At 55.1% G+C, this 16,150-nt stretch overlaps 1 protein-coding gene across 1 annotated transcript in view; it reads left to right on the top strand.

The window, feature by feature from the left end:
• The window catches only part of IGSF21 (immunoglobin superfamily member 21), a 280,582-nt gene that overhangs the window by 256,585 nt on the left and 7,847 nt on the right, over window positions 1-16,150 (top strand). Inside the window, exons 5-6 of the mRNA XM_024983246.2 lie at window positions 7,965-8,080; window positions 11,480-11,954. Of these exons, the coding sequence (XP_024839014.1) occupies window positions 7,965-8,080; window positions 11,480-11,954 (591 nt within the window). The remainder of the gene's footprint in view (window positions 1-7,964; window positions 8,081-11,479; window positions 11,955-16,150) is intronic.

The following is a 16,150-nucleotide window of genomic DNA, read 5'->3' as shown; positions in this document are numbered from 1 at the left end:
AAGAGACAAGTGTGTGAACTAATATATGAAGTAACTGCGCCTCACGATGCACTCCATGAAGAAATGACAAGTGCTGTGACAGGTAACAGAAGCAGCACCTCACTCGGGCTGGGAGGTGGCATTCGAGCTGAGACTTGAAAGATAAGCAGGACCCAACCTTGCACAAAGCTGAGAGCAAGACTTCAGGCCAAGGCAGCAGCAGAGGCAAAGGCCCTGGGGTTGAAATGTGCTTAGGGTGTTTCTGGACCAAAAAGTCTCAGATGTTTGGAGCATGGTGTTGGGGGTGGGGGGGGGCAAGACAAAGCTGGGGGTGGGGGCAGGGCCCACGGCATCGCGAGGTCTTGTGGGATTCCTTCCAGGGGCCAAGTGCTTGTTTGTATGGAGAAGCAGATGAGGGAAGAAAGCAAACAGGAGTTGAAACTGAATCCCTGTGTGGCAGGCTTGTATTAGCTCTGAGGTTAAAGCAAAGTTCTAGGCTTCAGAAAGTACACAGTCTAGTGGAGAAACAGACATGGGCCTGGAACAGAATGATAAGCACCCAGGCAGATGTCAAGAACAGGATGCTCCAGGAATTCAGTCTGGCAAAGTCCTGGAAGGCTGCCTGGAGGAGGCAACCTAAGCCCAGACCTGAAGGATGAAGCAGAGTTAACCAGCAGAAGGGCCAGGATGTGCAGGCACAGGGTAGGTGAGCAGGGCAAGGAACCCTGGGCAGTTCGGTGTGGCCAGAACAGAGAAGGCTTCCTGGAGGAGACGCTCTTTGGAGCACCATCATGAAGAAGCAGAGAGAGACTGCAGAGAGGATGGGAAAGGCAGAGAGAGGTGGGACTAAAAAAAGAAAAGAAAAGCGAAAGAAAGAAAGAAAATAGAAACGAGGAATATTTATATTCATTAGCACTTTTATACTGAGAGAGTGGTTTTCTTTCTTTTTTAAAAAAATATGCTATAAAGACTAGGAACTGATTGAAAAAGAGGGCAGTCAATAGAGCAGGCATGCTGAGAGAAAAAGAATGGATTTTTGCAAATAATATAATTTTGAACTTGTCTTTTCCTCCTCCCACTCCTCCCCAAAATCTAATTGATTACCACCCCTTGATAAATGACACCCAGAGCAGGAGTGTGTTCAGACCAATTTAGAGTGATACCCAAGGAACAGCAGAGACTCTCCCTTCCTCCAGACCATAGCCAGTCTTGGGAGGGAGAAGAAACTCCCCTACACGTCCCTCCCAGCCCAGGGAGAAGTGAGGGCAATTGAACAGGTGATACAAATGACCCCTTCTGTCGGTGTAGCACTTCACCATTCTTGTAGAAGGTTCCTCTCTGTATTCTCATTTGCTGCTTCTCTCAAAATCTTCGAAGCTGAACGTTTGGCAGGATGTGTTTTATTGAACCCATTTTATAGATGGGAAGACTGATGCCCACGTGGGTCAATTGATTTGCCCAAAGTCCCATGGGATATTGGTAACAGAACATGGGCTGAAACCTTGGCCTGACTCTGTCTGAGCTGGTTCCCTAGGGGGAGTTTAGGGGGAGCTTCATGGTACAGAGAGAATTTAACTTCCCTAGATACAGTTGAAGACTCAGGCCTGCTGGGGTTTATATCAGAACAGGTTTGTGTTCCCGAATTGCAAAAGCCACACATGATTTACAGAGCTAAGAGCCATCACATTATCTGCAAAGTGAGTTACGATGACCGAAACAAAGTTCTGCTTTCAAGAGAAAGACAGGCAATATTTCAGAGTTAATTTCATAAAACTGATCACCGACCACTGCCTCACTGTACTGATGTTAACGGTCGAGTCTAAAATGATTTCCACTTCTGCCCCACTGACGGACTGCAACAGGGCCTGCCATGCTGTGTGGCCGCTGCATCCAGAGCTGCTTTGCCTTCCCGGGTGCTGGACAAAATCAGTGGAAGAAACTTCCATCAGGAACTCTCTCTTCTTAAGGCAAAGTCAAAAATTAACTGGGAAGTCTGGCTTGACTCGGGGGTGGTGGAGTCAGGGGAGCTCTATGGTGGTGTTTGACCATGATGGTGAACTTGTAGAACTGGGGGCCTCTTTCTCACGCACAGGGCCGGGATGACCCAAGTGTCATGGTCTGTCCATGTGGTTTATAAATTCAGACATAAGCTCTGCCTACATCCAGCATCTTACTGCTACAACCACTGCTGACTACGATTTCTCCCTTGTGTGTGCTTAGTCGTTCAGTCGTGTCCAGCTCTTTCTGACCCCATAGACTGTAGCCCCCTCCCCACCAGACTCCTCTGTCCATAGAATTCTCCAGGCAAGAATACTGGAGTGGGTTGCCATTTCCTTCTCCAGGGGATCTTCATGACCCAGGGATGGAACCCACGTCTCCTGCATTGGCAGGCGGGTTCTTTACCATGGAAGCCACCTGGGAAGCCCGTATTTCTCCCTTGCTCAGGCCACATAGACCTACCTGCTCAGCATCTCTGAGGAGGGCCATTTCAGGTGCATGGTGTCCGCCTTCCCCGACCCAGGAGAGCTTTGCACTAGCACGGACATCCTTGAGGACCCCCTCTCAGAGTCCACAGGAACGAGGCACTTAGAGTGAGCACACAGGCTACTGTTGCAGAGGAGTGCGGAGCCACTGGAGATCCAGGGGTCTTTGCGGAGGACTCTTCGCCGTTATATGCACCCGAATCATAGCCAGGTGGTCTTGCCCTGTCCTGCTCACTCTGCAGCTCAGCTTTGAATTTGGGATCGTTGTTGTCCGGGATACTTATGCCTGGGACTGCCTCTGTTCCTGGGTCCACGGGATCTATTCCAGGCACAGAGCCAGAAGAGGACCACTCACCTTGACCTTGGTCAGAGATTGTAGCAGGGCTGGGGATCGTGAGCAGGGAGAGGAGGCTGGAATTGGAGGAGGGGAGTGATGGAGACAGATATGAGGGAGCGCACAGAGACGGACTGGAGATGGGGGTAGGGGAGAGAAATGGAGCTCGGATGGAAAAGGGAATGGGAGGGGGGTGGAGAAGGAAGAGAGACGGAGCTGGGCTGGGGGTGAGAGTGGGGTTGGAGGAGGAGGTGAAGACAGACACAGAGACGGAGATGGGGGCATGGAAGTGGTCGGGGAAGAGTAAGCGGGAAGGGAGGCTCCAGACTGAGAGCCCAGGGAGCAGCCGTTCCTGGAGGTGAGAGCACTGAGCACAGTCAAGGGAAGGGAAGAGAAGATGCAGGGAAGAGGGCAACGGCGACACGCGGAGCGAAGTGCCCCAAGGCCGCCAAGGACTCCCAGCAGAGGCTGCCTGCCGACCGCCTGCACTCAGGGCCCGCCAGTGGGCAGCAGCAGGCAAGAAGCAGCGTGATACTCTCCCAGAACACGGCAACAGAGGGACGCTTCGACGGAGACGGTGGGAAGCCTGGGCCTCCACGCTGACGTGAGCAGCTCTGCTGTGCCATCGTCCGCACCACGGAAATCCATTGTCTCAAGAGCTTGATTAACTGTACATGTGGCTAACACCTGCTCAGAAGCATAACAAGACACAGGAACACGGCTCCCAATCAGGGTGTGTGTGGGTGATGTGCGTGACTTGGGTGCAGATCTGCAGAATGTGTGTGTGTGTGTGTGTGTGTCTGTGTGTGTGTTGGGGGAGGGGGCGTTCGTGCTGTGCAGAGAATCCTGGACAGGATCTGGAGGGCCTAGCTGCCAGTCCAGGCAGTGCCACCGACTGACGGTGTGCCTACAGGCAAATCTCTCCTGCTGTCTGACCTCAGTTGTGCTCATCTGTAAAATGGAAGGCCAGCGCTCCCCAATAGAAATCTGCCTTTAATTGCAAGTTTTCTCAGGACCACATTAAGAAAAGCCTTGAAAAGTGAAAATGAATGGCATAGCATATTTATTAAATCCAATATCCCTTGTATTATTTCAGGAAGTAACCAACATAAAATATTCATGATATACTTAAGGTGCTTTTTAAAAAAAAAAATTGTCTTCCAGATTCAGTGTGTATGTTACGCTTATAGCACATAGGATCATGGGAAAGCCACATTCCAAGTGCTTAGTAGCCGCAGAGGCTGGGCGGCCACTGTACTGGGCAGCACAGATCCAGGGCAGTGTCTGGCCGCCTCACTAAACTGTGAACGCCCCCAAAGGCAGAAATTTTATTCTCCCAGACAGTAGCAACGGGCCTCAAAGACAGAACATTAATACATCCTTCTGATAAATGCATCTGACATGCACTTTCAATATGCTTTCAGGCACCACTTTCTTATTTATTTATTTGGCTGTGTTGGGTCTCAGTTGGAATTTTCATTGCTTCACGCAGGATCTTGGTTGCGCACAGACCCTCTAGTTGTGGCCACCAGAGTTGGTTGCTCCACGGCAGGTGGGATCTTAGTTCCCTGACCAGGGATGGGACCCACATTCCCTACACTGCAAGGTGGATTCTTAACCACCCACCAGGGAAGTCCGAAGGTACTAACTTTACTGAATTATCAGCACTCGATAATTCCATTTTGCAGGTAAGGAAACAAGTTCAGAGAAGCTGAATATCTTGCCCAAGGTCACATAGCTGGAAGTGGTACAGCTGGTCTTTGAACCCTGGGTAGTGTGATCTACGGGCTTCCCAGGTGGCGCTAGTGGTAAAGACCCACCTGCCAATGCAGGAGACACAAGAGACGTGGGTTTGAGCCTTGAGTCAGGAAGATCCCCTGGAAGAGGGCATGGCAGCCCACTCCAGTATTCTCGCCTGGAGAACCCCATGGACAGAGGAGCCTGGCGGGCTACGGTCCATGGGGTTGCCCAGAGTCAGACACAACTGAAGCGACTTTGCACACACACACAGTGAGATTCAGGGTCCATACTCTTCACCATCGTCCTATACTCTCTCTTTCATAATCGTGATACAGATGATACCAGTTAAAATTGTTCAAGCGAGCTTACTATGTGCTGGGCACCTGGTAAGCATCATCCCGTTTACTCCCCAAAGCCTCCTATACGGAAGCTTCTAGGTATCTGATTACTGCTTGCTCAGTGAAAAAGAAAGAAGGAATGAGTGACTTTTAAAGGTGCCCCCTGCCTAGCTCTGAGCCTCTAGAATTCTTGGAGGGGATACTTATCCTTACATATTGACCACCATAAGCAGGGCCAGAGATAATCACGCTGGTTGGTTGCTGGTTGGTTAGTCATTCAGTTTTGTCCGACTCTTTCACGGCCCCATGGACTGTAGCCCGCCAGCCTGCTCTGTTCACGGGATTTCCCGGACAAGAACACGAGCGGTATTTCCTTCTCCGGGGGCTCTTCCTGACCCAGGGATCAAATGCGTGACTCCTGCCTTGCAGGTGGACTCTTTATCATCTGAGCTATCGGAGAAGCCCCACCAGAGACTTTTGCTAAGCTCTAATTGACATGGTCCCTTGATCTTTGGGGCACCTGAGTTAAACAGAGCCACCCACAGGAGCAGTTCCCCCGGGATCTCGATTAGAGGTCTGCTTGAGAACTGAGCGTGTCAGGTAAACGAGCGTCTGCAACGGCTGAAGTGTGCACTCAGGGCTAAAGGCGCCAACAGACACAAGCTCTTTCCTTCTTTCCAAAGACGGAGGGGGTGCGGTTTCACACGGCGTTGGAGCCCTGGGGTCCGGGAGTTCCGGTTTCAAATCTAAACTCTGTGAGCCCCAGAAGGTCACTTCACCCCTTAAGTTTCCCCATCGGTAAGACAGGAATAAATAAACCCTTTCTGTAGACTCATGGTGAGGCCTAAATGAGTTAACACACGTTAAGGGCTTAGAACAGCTCCTGGCTCCTAACCTTTGGCCACGGTTGGTTCTTGCCGTGGAATCCAGGCTTGCAGCGAGTTCTAGAAAAGTTAGATTGCAGGCTCTGTGACGTGTGGATAATTGAAACATTCTGGTGTATCTCTCCCGGCTCGGAGTCCCTACCCCACTTCCCATCTGCTTCCTCCCGTCTCACACTTAATTACAGTTCTCCATCTATTGTTCTCCCCATGTTTCCTGTTTGTTCTGCTTCCCTTGCGACAGCTCGTGGTGGCTGTCTGAGTGAATGAACGGTTCATACCTGGCTTCGTCTCACTAGACCTTAAAATAGAGTTGCCAGGCGCCTGTCGCCCCCGCCAGACTGTGAGCCTCTCGAAGTGCCGTATCCATTTCATCACCAAGCGCCTACGGCAAGCACCTGGCACCGTGCCCAGCACCTAGTAGGTGTCAGGAAACGTTCGTCGGATTTAATTAAACTTAACTGGAGTGAAAACCCCTTGCAGAAAGGAAACACTCACCCCTCTGCATTTTCTCTGCACCCCCCACTGCACCTGACCCAAGGCTACAAGAAGCCAGAACTGACAGCCTTTCCTAAGCAAAGGCCTAAGATTCCGGCTCCTGTCCTGCGGATGACAAGGCGGCTGGAGAAATGAACTGCAGGAATCCTATAACCAGTGAATTCCTAGCATGCACTGAGCCCTTTCATAGCGATTTACTGGTTCATCCTTCGAATATGTCTGCCAAGGATTAGTCCCATTTAGCAAATCGGGAAGCTGAGGTTCACGGTTTTGGTAATTTGCCCAAGGATGAAATGGAGGTGGTGGTGACCTCGCTGAAACGCTGGCTCCACATTTGAACTCTCAATGTCGCGTGGTGCCTGGGGGCACCGGCTTTGGCAAACCAGCCCGTGGTGGGCAGTGGGGACAGGGCAGAGAGCTGGCAGGAGGCGGGACCTGCAAAACAAGCCAACTTTAGGGGAAAAGAAGGAAGAGGGCAGGCCACTGGCTTTAAATACCTCAGAGTCACCTGCTCTCGCTCTGCGGTCGCCATGGTCTAGGCTACCCATCTCTCTCGCTCCGCGGTCGCCCTCTCGCTCTGCGGTCGCCATGGTCTAAGCTACCCATCTCTCTGGCTTAAATAGCACTCTGTGTTTCCAGGCTCAGATCATGTTCTGCTCTTGTTTGAAGCTTTCAATGGCTCCCTACTGCTCTCAGGACAAAGAAAAACTCACAACCAGCGCTGGGCTGGTAAACCTGCTCTGTGGGAGCCCGGGAGGGGGGCAGGGGAAGGAGAGAAACAAGGAAGTCCTGGTTTGCAGTGGCGGCTGATTTCCATGGTGTAAGGACGCCCACTGGGCCATCTGTTTCAATCTAGCAGCAGTTTAAGAACTGGTTCACAATTCCCAGGAATGTCACAGTCAGCTCTCAGGAGCTGGCGGGAACTGGGCCCCGCACACCGCTGTGAGCGGTGACCCACTATGGTGCCCTGCAAGTCTCCCAAGTCCCACTGGGTACCTCATCCCCCACCTTGCCCTCCCACCACAGCGTCCTGCCTCTCACTCCCCTCCCCCCGCCCCCCGAGCCAGCTGCCATGAGGCTTTTGCACATGCTGTTCCTTCCACCTGCCACACTTGTCCTCTGCCTGCTGCTGCTTCCTCAGATCACAGCACAGGGTCACTTCCTCAGGCCTGGGTGGGGCCCTGCACACTTGGCTACACCAGGTACCTGATGCCCTGAGCACAGTGGACCATGGTGGTCTCTCCATTCCCAGTTATCTTCCCCGCCAGGCTGTAAGCCCCAGGTGGCAGGGCCCTCATTTGTATGCCCAGCAGGGACGTCATTCTCATGGCAGTTGATGGCGGGGGCACCCCCTGGAATTGTGCAACATTTGTCCTCTGCCAAAGCACCTATTGGGTTTCCCTGGGGGCTCAGCTGGTAAAGAATCCGCCTGCAATGCGGGAGACCTGGGTTCGATCCCTGAGTTGGGATGATCCCTTGGAGAAGGGAAGGGCTACGCACTCTAGTATTCCTGTCTAGTGAATCGCATGGGCAGAGGAGCCTGGCGGGCTACAGTCCAGGGGGTCACAAAGAGTCGGACGCGACTGAGCGACTTTCCCTTTCACACTTTTCACCACACCTAGCAGAGGACCTGGCCTGGCCTAGGTCATCCCTGAATTCTTTCTGAACCTTCCAGTGAAGCCTCGCTCTCCCTGTGCTTCTCTTTGGGTAGCTCCGCCCACCTCCATCGAGGTGGTGGCCGCTGACACCCCGGCCCCCTTCAGCCGCTACCAAGCCCAGAACTTCACGCTGGTCTGCATTGTGTCGGGAGGGAAACCGGCGCCCACGGTGAGTACCGCTGCAGCCGCCCCTGCTGTGTCCCCTCCTGTGTGGCTCATCCAGCGGCCGTGTCAGCACAGAGCTCACCGGCAGAGCGAGGGGCAGAGGCCGCTGTCCGCGAAGGGGCGCTCTGCTCTGTCTGCCTGGTCTGACCCTGCCCGCTCATCTGACCCACCCGGATGTCCGTGAGTCTCTCTTGCTTCCTGGTGAGGTGAGGAGGACCCCCACGTCTCCTGGACCCTGAAGTCCCTGAGCTGCAGTGAGGGTGATCTTCAGGAGATCCCAGCTTCAAGCACACCCCTACCCCAGTAACTGAACAGGTGGAGACTGATGAGGCCCCGGGAAGGGAAGCAAAGTGGAGAGAGGCCCCCACTGTGTCCGTGACAGCGCTGGGGCTCAAGGTCGTGCCCTGCAGCCCCAAGTCCAATGAGGAGGGCGGGAAGGAAGGAGCGAGGGAGGGAGGGAGAGGAAAGGGGGAGAAAGGAAATGGGGACTCTCTGTTTTGGCCAACTCCTTACTAGACCCACCCCACCCACTTTGGGGGGGGCTTCCCTGCTGGCTCAGCAGTAAAAAGTCCACCTGCAATGCAGGAGATGGAGCTTCCATCCCTGCATCGGGAATCTGGAGGAGGGCATGGCAACCCACTCCAGTATTCTCGCCTGGAGAATCCCTTGGACAGAGGAGACTGGCAACCCCCGTCCATGGGGTCGCAAGAGTCGGGTAAGACTGAGCGAGTAAACGTCACCGCCAACCACTCTGCGGTCTGCTGGTGCAGCTCCTGAGTTATTGTCACAGCAGCTTGAAGTGGGTGGGGGAGGATAGGACCTGAGGGCATCCGGGGAGCTGGCTTCCAGCCCTGACGTCACTTGTACCAAGTGACCCTGAGCAGGAAAGCCCCCCTCTGCTTCTCAGGCTTTTTGAGGAGGTTTAGAGTGTGGACAGTATTACAGCTTTTCAGCTTTTTTAGAAGCAGCAGGACCTGTTTGATCTAAATGAAATATACATGGAAGCCCTGTGTAGAAGATCTTTAAAAGTGAAGGAAGGGCAAGTTGCCCTAATGGGTCCTGAGGCTCGTCTGTGGAACCCTTAGGGCTCCCTGCAAACTCCCCTGGTGGCTCAGCTGCTAAAGAATCCCCTGCAATGCAGGAGTCACAGGGGATGTGGGTTTGATCTGGGTTGGGAAGTTCCCCTGGAGGAGGAGGGCACAGCTACCCACTCCAGTATCCTTGCCTGGAGAATCCCCATGGACAGAAGTGCGGCGGGCTGCAGTCCATAGGGTCACAAAGAGTGGGACACAATTGAGCGACTAAGCACAGCTCACGGGGCTCCCTGAACCGTATCGAGAGCACATGGGGTGCATGCCCCCAAGGCCCCTTCCAGTTTGACCTTGTGAGTTTCACACATCACAGGGATTAGGAGGCATAGAGTGGAGTCAGCAGCTTCCCTGGTAGCTCACGTGGTAAAGAATCCGCCTACAATGCCGAAGACCTGGGTTCAATCCCTGGGTCGGGAAGATCCCCTGGAGGAGGGCACGGCAACCCACTCCAGTATTCTTGCCTGGGAAATCCCATGGACAGAGGAGCCTGGCGGGCTGCAGTCCATGGGGTCACAAAGTGTTGGACATGACTGAGCAGAGTGGAGCCATGGGCAGGGGGAGTTGAGTCCCAGGTGGGGAAGTGGTTCTCCTTCCAGACCCCCGACTGTCTCACAGGTGGGATCCATGGAGGGTGATCCTGGGACCTGGGCCAGTTCACCCCAGGCTGTAGCCCAGGGAGACCCAGCTGCCCAGGACGGGACAGGAGTAAACAGGTGTGAAGCGAACCGATACAGGGCAATAAGCAGGTGCCCAGAGGCATAGCGGGCCGTGGCGGGGAGCAGAGTGCGCCTGTGATAAGGTCCTGCCCCTGACCTTACAGCCCCAAGGACACAGACCAAAAGCAGCCTCAAAGCCAGCAACCAGTGAGGGCAGGACATGGTCCCAAGATTTCCTCCTCGGAACCCATAAGGAGGTCTGGCCTCCCTAAAGGGAGACAAGCTGGTCTTTTTCCCCAAAGAAAAACACCTTTTCTGCACAGCACACACACACAAAAATTCTGCTCACAGTCCCGAGGCTGCCAGAAGACCTCCCCTACCCCACACCCCTGCTTCAGCCCTCTGGCTCCTGCCATTTAAGACATAGCAATACGAAATTCAAATATACAGGAGATCCTCATCTCCCCGCATTCCAGGCACCTTATGTTTGCCTGGGACGTCAGAACTTGAAAGAATTCTTTGATATAAATTACAAACCTGCTTTTGAAGCACTTTTCAAAAAAAAAAAAAAAAAGGAAAAGAAAGAAAACCCCCAAAGCTGGCTATTATGTGCATAAGAGATTCTTCGCTGGAGCTATAAACGCTGACAGCCTCTGCGCACCCCACATTTCATGCACTCTCCCACACCCTCCTCCGGGCACCTCCATCTCCCTTTCCCCACCGCCACCAGCGTCCCCAGAGCTGCTTCCTGGCCTCCCCTCTCCCTGCCTCCCACCGATTTATTTATCTCATTTATTGAAAAAAATATATACACCCAATCCCCACAGGCCTCTGGCGTATGTACCAAAATAAAAAGACAGCAAATTAAATTAAATGCCGCCTCTCAAAACTCGAAGTCCATATTAGCAGAGAAAGCGCGAGGATGCCGGCTTTCGCCCCATCCTGCACCAGCACCCTCCCACACACACACACACACCTCTCCTCCTCCTCTGACATCTCATTTACTCTCTGGTGCCCATCTACCCTCTTGCCCTGCTCTCTCCAGGTGGACAGGGACCACCCCCTTGCAGCCTGGGGTTGGGGGAGGGCTGCCAAGGGCTGTGTCCAGGGTCCTGTTTTTGCTCACTGTTTCTGAGCACCCAACAGCCTCAGGAAGTAGGTGTTCGTATTCCCTTTGTGGGCGTGCGTGCTAAAGTCGCTTCAGTCGTGTCCAGCCCTGTGCGACCCCATGTACTGCAGCCCGCCAGGCTCCTCTGTCCATGGGATTCTCCAGGCAAGAATACTGGAGTGGGTTGCCATTTTCTCCTCCAGGAGATCTTCCAGGGCTCGAACCTGCGTCTCCTGTGACTCTTGCCTTGCAGGAGGATTCTCTACCGCTGAGCCACTGGGGAAGCCCCAGTATTCCCTTTACAACTAAGGAAACTGAGGCTCAAAGAAGCTCATTGGCTCAGCCTCTGCCACCAGAGCCTGCGTGTCCCCATTGACGCGAGCTGCCTCAGAGCGCCAGGGGTGCTGGAGGGGGAGGGGCAGAGCGGGGTCCATCCAGAAGGCTACGAGGAGCAGGAGGGGCCTCCTGCAGCCAGTCCCTCTGAGAGCCCCTCGGGAGGTCCCGGCCACTGGGGCCAAACCTTCCCCCCACCTTCCTTGTGATTTCAGGTTTATTTCAAGCGAGACGGGGAGCCCATCGACGCAGTGCCCCTGTCGGAGCCGCCGGCGGCCAGCTCTGGTCCCCTCCAGGACAGCAGGCCCTTCCGCAGCCTCCTGCACCGTGACCTGGATGAGACCAAGATGCAGAGGTCCGTGTCCCTGCTGGACGCTGAGACCCGGGGCGGGCGTCCCTCCACGGAGCGCCCCTCCCGCAGCCTGACCCCAGATCCCAGCAGCGTCATCCAGCCGACCACCGAGAGCATCCCGGAGACGGTGGTGAGCCGCGAGTTCCCCCGCTGGGTGCACAGCTCCGAGCCCGTCTACTTCCTGCGGCACAGCCACAGCCCGGGCAGCGACGGCACGGTGGAGGTGCGCGCCCTGCTCACCTGGACGCTCAACCCACAGATCGACAACGAGGCCCTCTTCAGCTGCGAGGTCAAGCACCCAGCTCTGTCGATGCCCATGCAGGCCGAGGTCACGCTGGGTGAGGCCCGCTGGGAGCCCCTCTGCAGCGCCCCCTCCTTGCAGAGCCGGGCGGTGGGAGCCTTAGAACAGGGCGGTGGGCCGCCGGCCACCCCGGAGACGGGGAGAAGACGGAGCAAGCCGGGGTTCGGGTCGGGCACGGAGGTCAGGGGCAGGCTCTTTGGGAGGTTTGCTGAGCTGGGTTGGAGGACATGGGAGGCTATGGGGGGGTCTGGGGAGTCGGGTCCAACAGGATCAGGAATATGGAAGCCTCGGGAGTTTGCTATATCAGTGTTAGAAACAGGGGCTTTTCAAGGTTGAAGATGGGTGGAAGGTGCCAGTCCCAGGGAAGTTTGCTGCGCGAGTGAAGGATACACAGGAGTTGGGACTCGTAAGATAGGGTTGCTGAGTCAGGTCAGGGAAAGATGAGGACATGGACGGGACAAGGGGAGTTTTCTCGATTGAATAAGAGACTCACGAGCCCAGGGAAGAGTTACCAGGCACGGATCATGAGCGTGGCAGGCCGCAAGCTGGTCGGATCAGGGTCAGGACTGCTAGCGGTTATGGAAGCTTGGTCAGCAGGGGGGCGGGGAACGTACCCGCTGTGGGAGGGCACCGCTCTGGCTGGGCACCACGGAAACCCTGCCACCTGCAGGGATACGGGAAGTGGCTCAACCAGGGAACCAGAGCCCAGGGTCATCTCAGCCTGAGAATCTAGTCCCCAGCCGGGACCTGCTTCCTCTTCCCGCGGAGCACCAGCTTGGCCTCTCCCCAGAGCAGCTCCCTAAGATCTGATCCATTTCCCCTTATCCATCTCCCAGCTTAGTAGCGGCAGGAGAAGCGATGTGTGGAATCTTCTCTAGAAATATGAGACCCTTCAAGCCAGAGTCTGTATTGACTGCGGTGGGGTAGGGCAGGGAGATGGCCTCAATGACCCTGTACTGGTCTCCTCTGCCCACAACACTCTGGACCTGACTTTCAGCACCCAGCAGCTCAACTCACAGCCCAAGGAGCCTGGGCTTGTCCCTGCAGCTCCCCCAGTGTTGAGAAGTTGCCTGGAAACACCCGCAGCCCCCAGCCCAGACCCCCCACGACAGGGAGAGGGAACAGTGACTGCTGGCAGCTGAGACCCCAGCCTGTGCCGGGCGGGCGGCGGCGGCAGGCGATGGCAGCGGTGTCCAAAGGGCATCTCTGCTTTCAGCTGGCCCACCAGAAAACCCAGCAGCAACTCTGCACCAGGCACCAAGAGAAAGGTGTACATGCACACCTACTGTGCGCCAGGAACATATGCCAGGGTCCTCTCGTTCACCCTTCACAGGCAGTTTACCGTGCAGGCCCATTTTACAGGTGAGCAAAACTGAGCCTCACTTTGGTGGGATCCCTTCCTTTGAGCCACCAACTTATAAGCAGCAGAGCTGGAATTTCCAGCCATTCTGTTGGTGCCTTCTCCACTTCCCCCATGCCAGCCACTGAACCTACCAGCCCCAGAGCTGGGCACCCTTGCTGGCTATGGGTTAGTTCTCTGAGGACCCATAAAAAAGTCCCTTTGATTCCCAGAGGCCACTTGCCCACACAGAAAATGACCATAAGGGCTAACTAGCATTTACTGAACACCTACTGCATACCACAGACCGTCGCTTTCCTCGTACAAACCCAGCGGATACCCCGATTGTTAACCCCCGTGGTCACTGAATGAGATTAGGGCTAGCAGTGTCCCATACAGAGGAGGCAACTGAGACCCCGGGAGGTGAAGTGCGGTGTCCGAGGTGAGTGGGGCGGGGCAGCTCCAGCTGCCACTCGCTGAGCTGCCTCGGGCATCTGCTGTCACAGCACCTGCCCTGTGAGTACTATTTGCTCTTCATGCCAGGGAAACTCGGTGAGCACCCGCTGTGGGCAGGCCCTGTGTCAGGCGCCAGGGTCTCTCCCATGCAGAGCGTGCCCAGACCCCTCTCCCAGCCTTCCCACTTTGCCAGGCAGCCCCGCCCCCCCTTTCTCTGGACCCTCCATCCTTCCCAGAGTGCTTTCTTGCGTTTGAGCCTCCCTGTCCGCAAGATACAGTCTACTTCCAGGCTGGGAGTCAGAGCAGCCTCAACCTCTCATCAGGAGGCTTTATCCGTGGAGGCCACCCCTGGCCTCTCTTGCCAAAGCCTTGGCTTCCCACGAGAGGGCTCCCTGGCCCACCCCAAGAGAATGAGAAAGTTGAGAGCAGACGAGGCTTCTGAGCAGCCGGCTTCCATCCCCGTGATGGAGCAGTGCTGTGCCCAATCTTCCTGATGCCCACCCAAGTCACGTTAGAGCACCTGCCTGCCCGGCCCTAGGTTCCAGATGGTTCCTGCCTCCAAGTGGAGCCACCTTGACATGCACCCCCAATCGTCCTCACCAGAGCAAGAGAAAGGCCCGCTCACAGGCAGTGGACATGACGGACACGGGATCAGGGGACCCGGCAGGGCCACCCAGGGGAAGGGGCCAAATAAGCTGTGTGAGTGAAGAGACCCTCAGGCTGGCTTCCTGTCTCATCTCAACCACTGCCAGTTGGTAGGGTCTCAAGCTTTTTGGGACTCTGAGCCTCGTTTCCTGACCTGCTGAGCGGGAAAAGCTGGTGTATGTGTGGGGCGTACCCTGGAACCGGGCTCTGTTCCAGATGCTTTCCCCACAAGATCTCCTTGCAGGACCCTACGAGGCGACTGAGCGATGCCATCAATATCCCCATTTTATAAGTGAGGGGACCCGGGCTGAGAGCAGCTCTCCTTGGGTCACCCAGCCAGGTCTGACCCCAGAGCCTATGCTCTTAACCACTGCGCCCTACTGCTCACTGGTGTGGCTGTGGTGAGGAGCCAGGGAGCCAGTGGCTATGGCCAGTGGATGGTGGTGTGAGCCAGAGGTGTCCTGAGTGAGGGTCTGTGTGTCACACGATCAAGGCATCCTGCACTCTGGCCATGGCGGGGAGAAAGCACGCTGCAGGAGATGACCTCAGGGCACACGTGCCAATCAGCTGCTCAGGACTTTAAAGGTCAGGCCGGCAAGGGCTGGGGTACGCCTCCCTGTGCTTTCCCTTTGTGTGTGTGTGTGTGCGTGTGTGTGCACGCACGTGTGTGTGTGTGTGTGCGTGTGTGTGTGCATGCCTGTGAGTGTGCGTGTGTGCGCACCAAGCTGCCTCAATCGTGTCCGACTCTGTGACCCTATGGACTGTAGTATTCCCCCTGCCAGGGATGCCCCTCAGCTCAGACGCCACTGTCCCCAGGAAGACAGAGGCCTGGTGCTCCTAGAGTCCGTGTCAGGAGACGGCAACTACCTTCTTCCCATTGATCAAACCAGAACGCTTGGAGTCACCCACTTCTCCCCACTTTCCTCCTACCCCACAGCCAAGCCATCCTTGAAAGTGAAAGCCACTCAGTCATATCCAACTCTTTGTGACCCCATGGATTATACAGTCCATGAATTCTCCAGGCCAGAACACTGGAGTGGGTAGACTTTCCCTTCTCCAGGGGATCTTCCTGACCCAGGGATCGAACCCAGGTCTCCCATACTGCAGGCAGATTCTTTACCCCTGAGCCACCAAGGAAGCCCAAGAACACTGGAGTGGGTAGCCTCTCCCTTCTCCAGCAGATCTTCCTGACCCAGGAATTGGGTCAGGGTCGCCTGCTCTGCAGGGGGTCCTTTACCCAGCTCCCTGGCAGCTCCCCCTCAGAATCGACCCCACCACCACCCCGCCTCATGGTTTCCTGTCCAGCCTCCCCATCTAAGCACTGGCAGTTCACGCTGGATCCGTGCAGCAGCCCCAAACTGGCCTTTCTGCTCCCGCTCGGGTCCTTTTCTATCCTCCACCCTGACCGATCTACAATATAAATCCACGTACACACCCACCCAAAACACTTTGATGGTAGACAGATTGATAGAAGAGAAGACAGTCCAGAAACAGACGCACATACAATGGATTTTTGACAAAGGTCCCCCCAGGCTGTTCAGGGGGAAGACAGAACTCTTCTTAACACGTGGGCCTGGAACTACTGGGTACACTTAAGGAAAAGATGGACCGACCCCTACCTTGCACACACACGATTAATCTGAGATGAGTCACAGACCTAAATGTAAAACCCAGCATCGTAAAAACTTCTAGGGCAAAACACAGGAATATATCTTTGTGACATTGGATGTCTTAAAAAGGTCACAAAAAGCACTAAATGCAAATTTGAAAATTGGTGAATTGGACTTAATCAA

This window comes from Bos taurus, chromosome 2 (assembly GCF_002263795.3).
Source record: "Bos taurus isolate L1 Dominette 01449 registration number 42190680 breed Hereford chromosome 2, ARS-UCD2.0, whole genome shotgun sequence".
Classification (NCBI taxonomy): Eukaryota; Metazoa; Chordata; class Mammalia; order Artiodactyla; family Bovidae; genus Bos; species Bos taurus.
The sequence above is the reverse complement of the archived record's forward strand: the minus strand, read 5'-3'. Positions and strand labels throughout refer to the sequence as shown.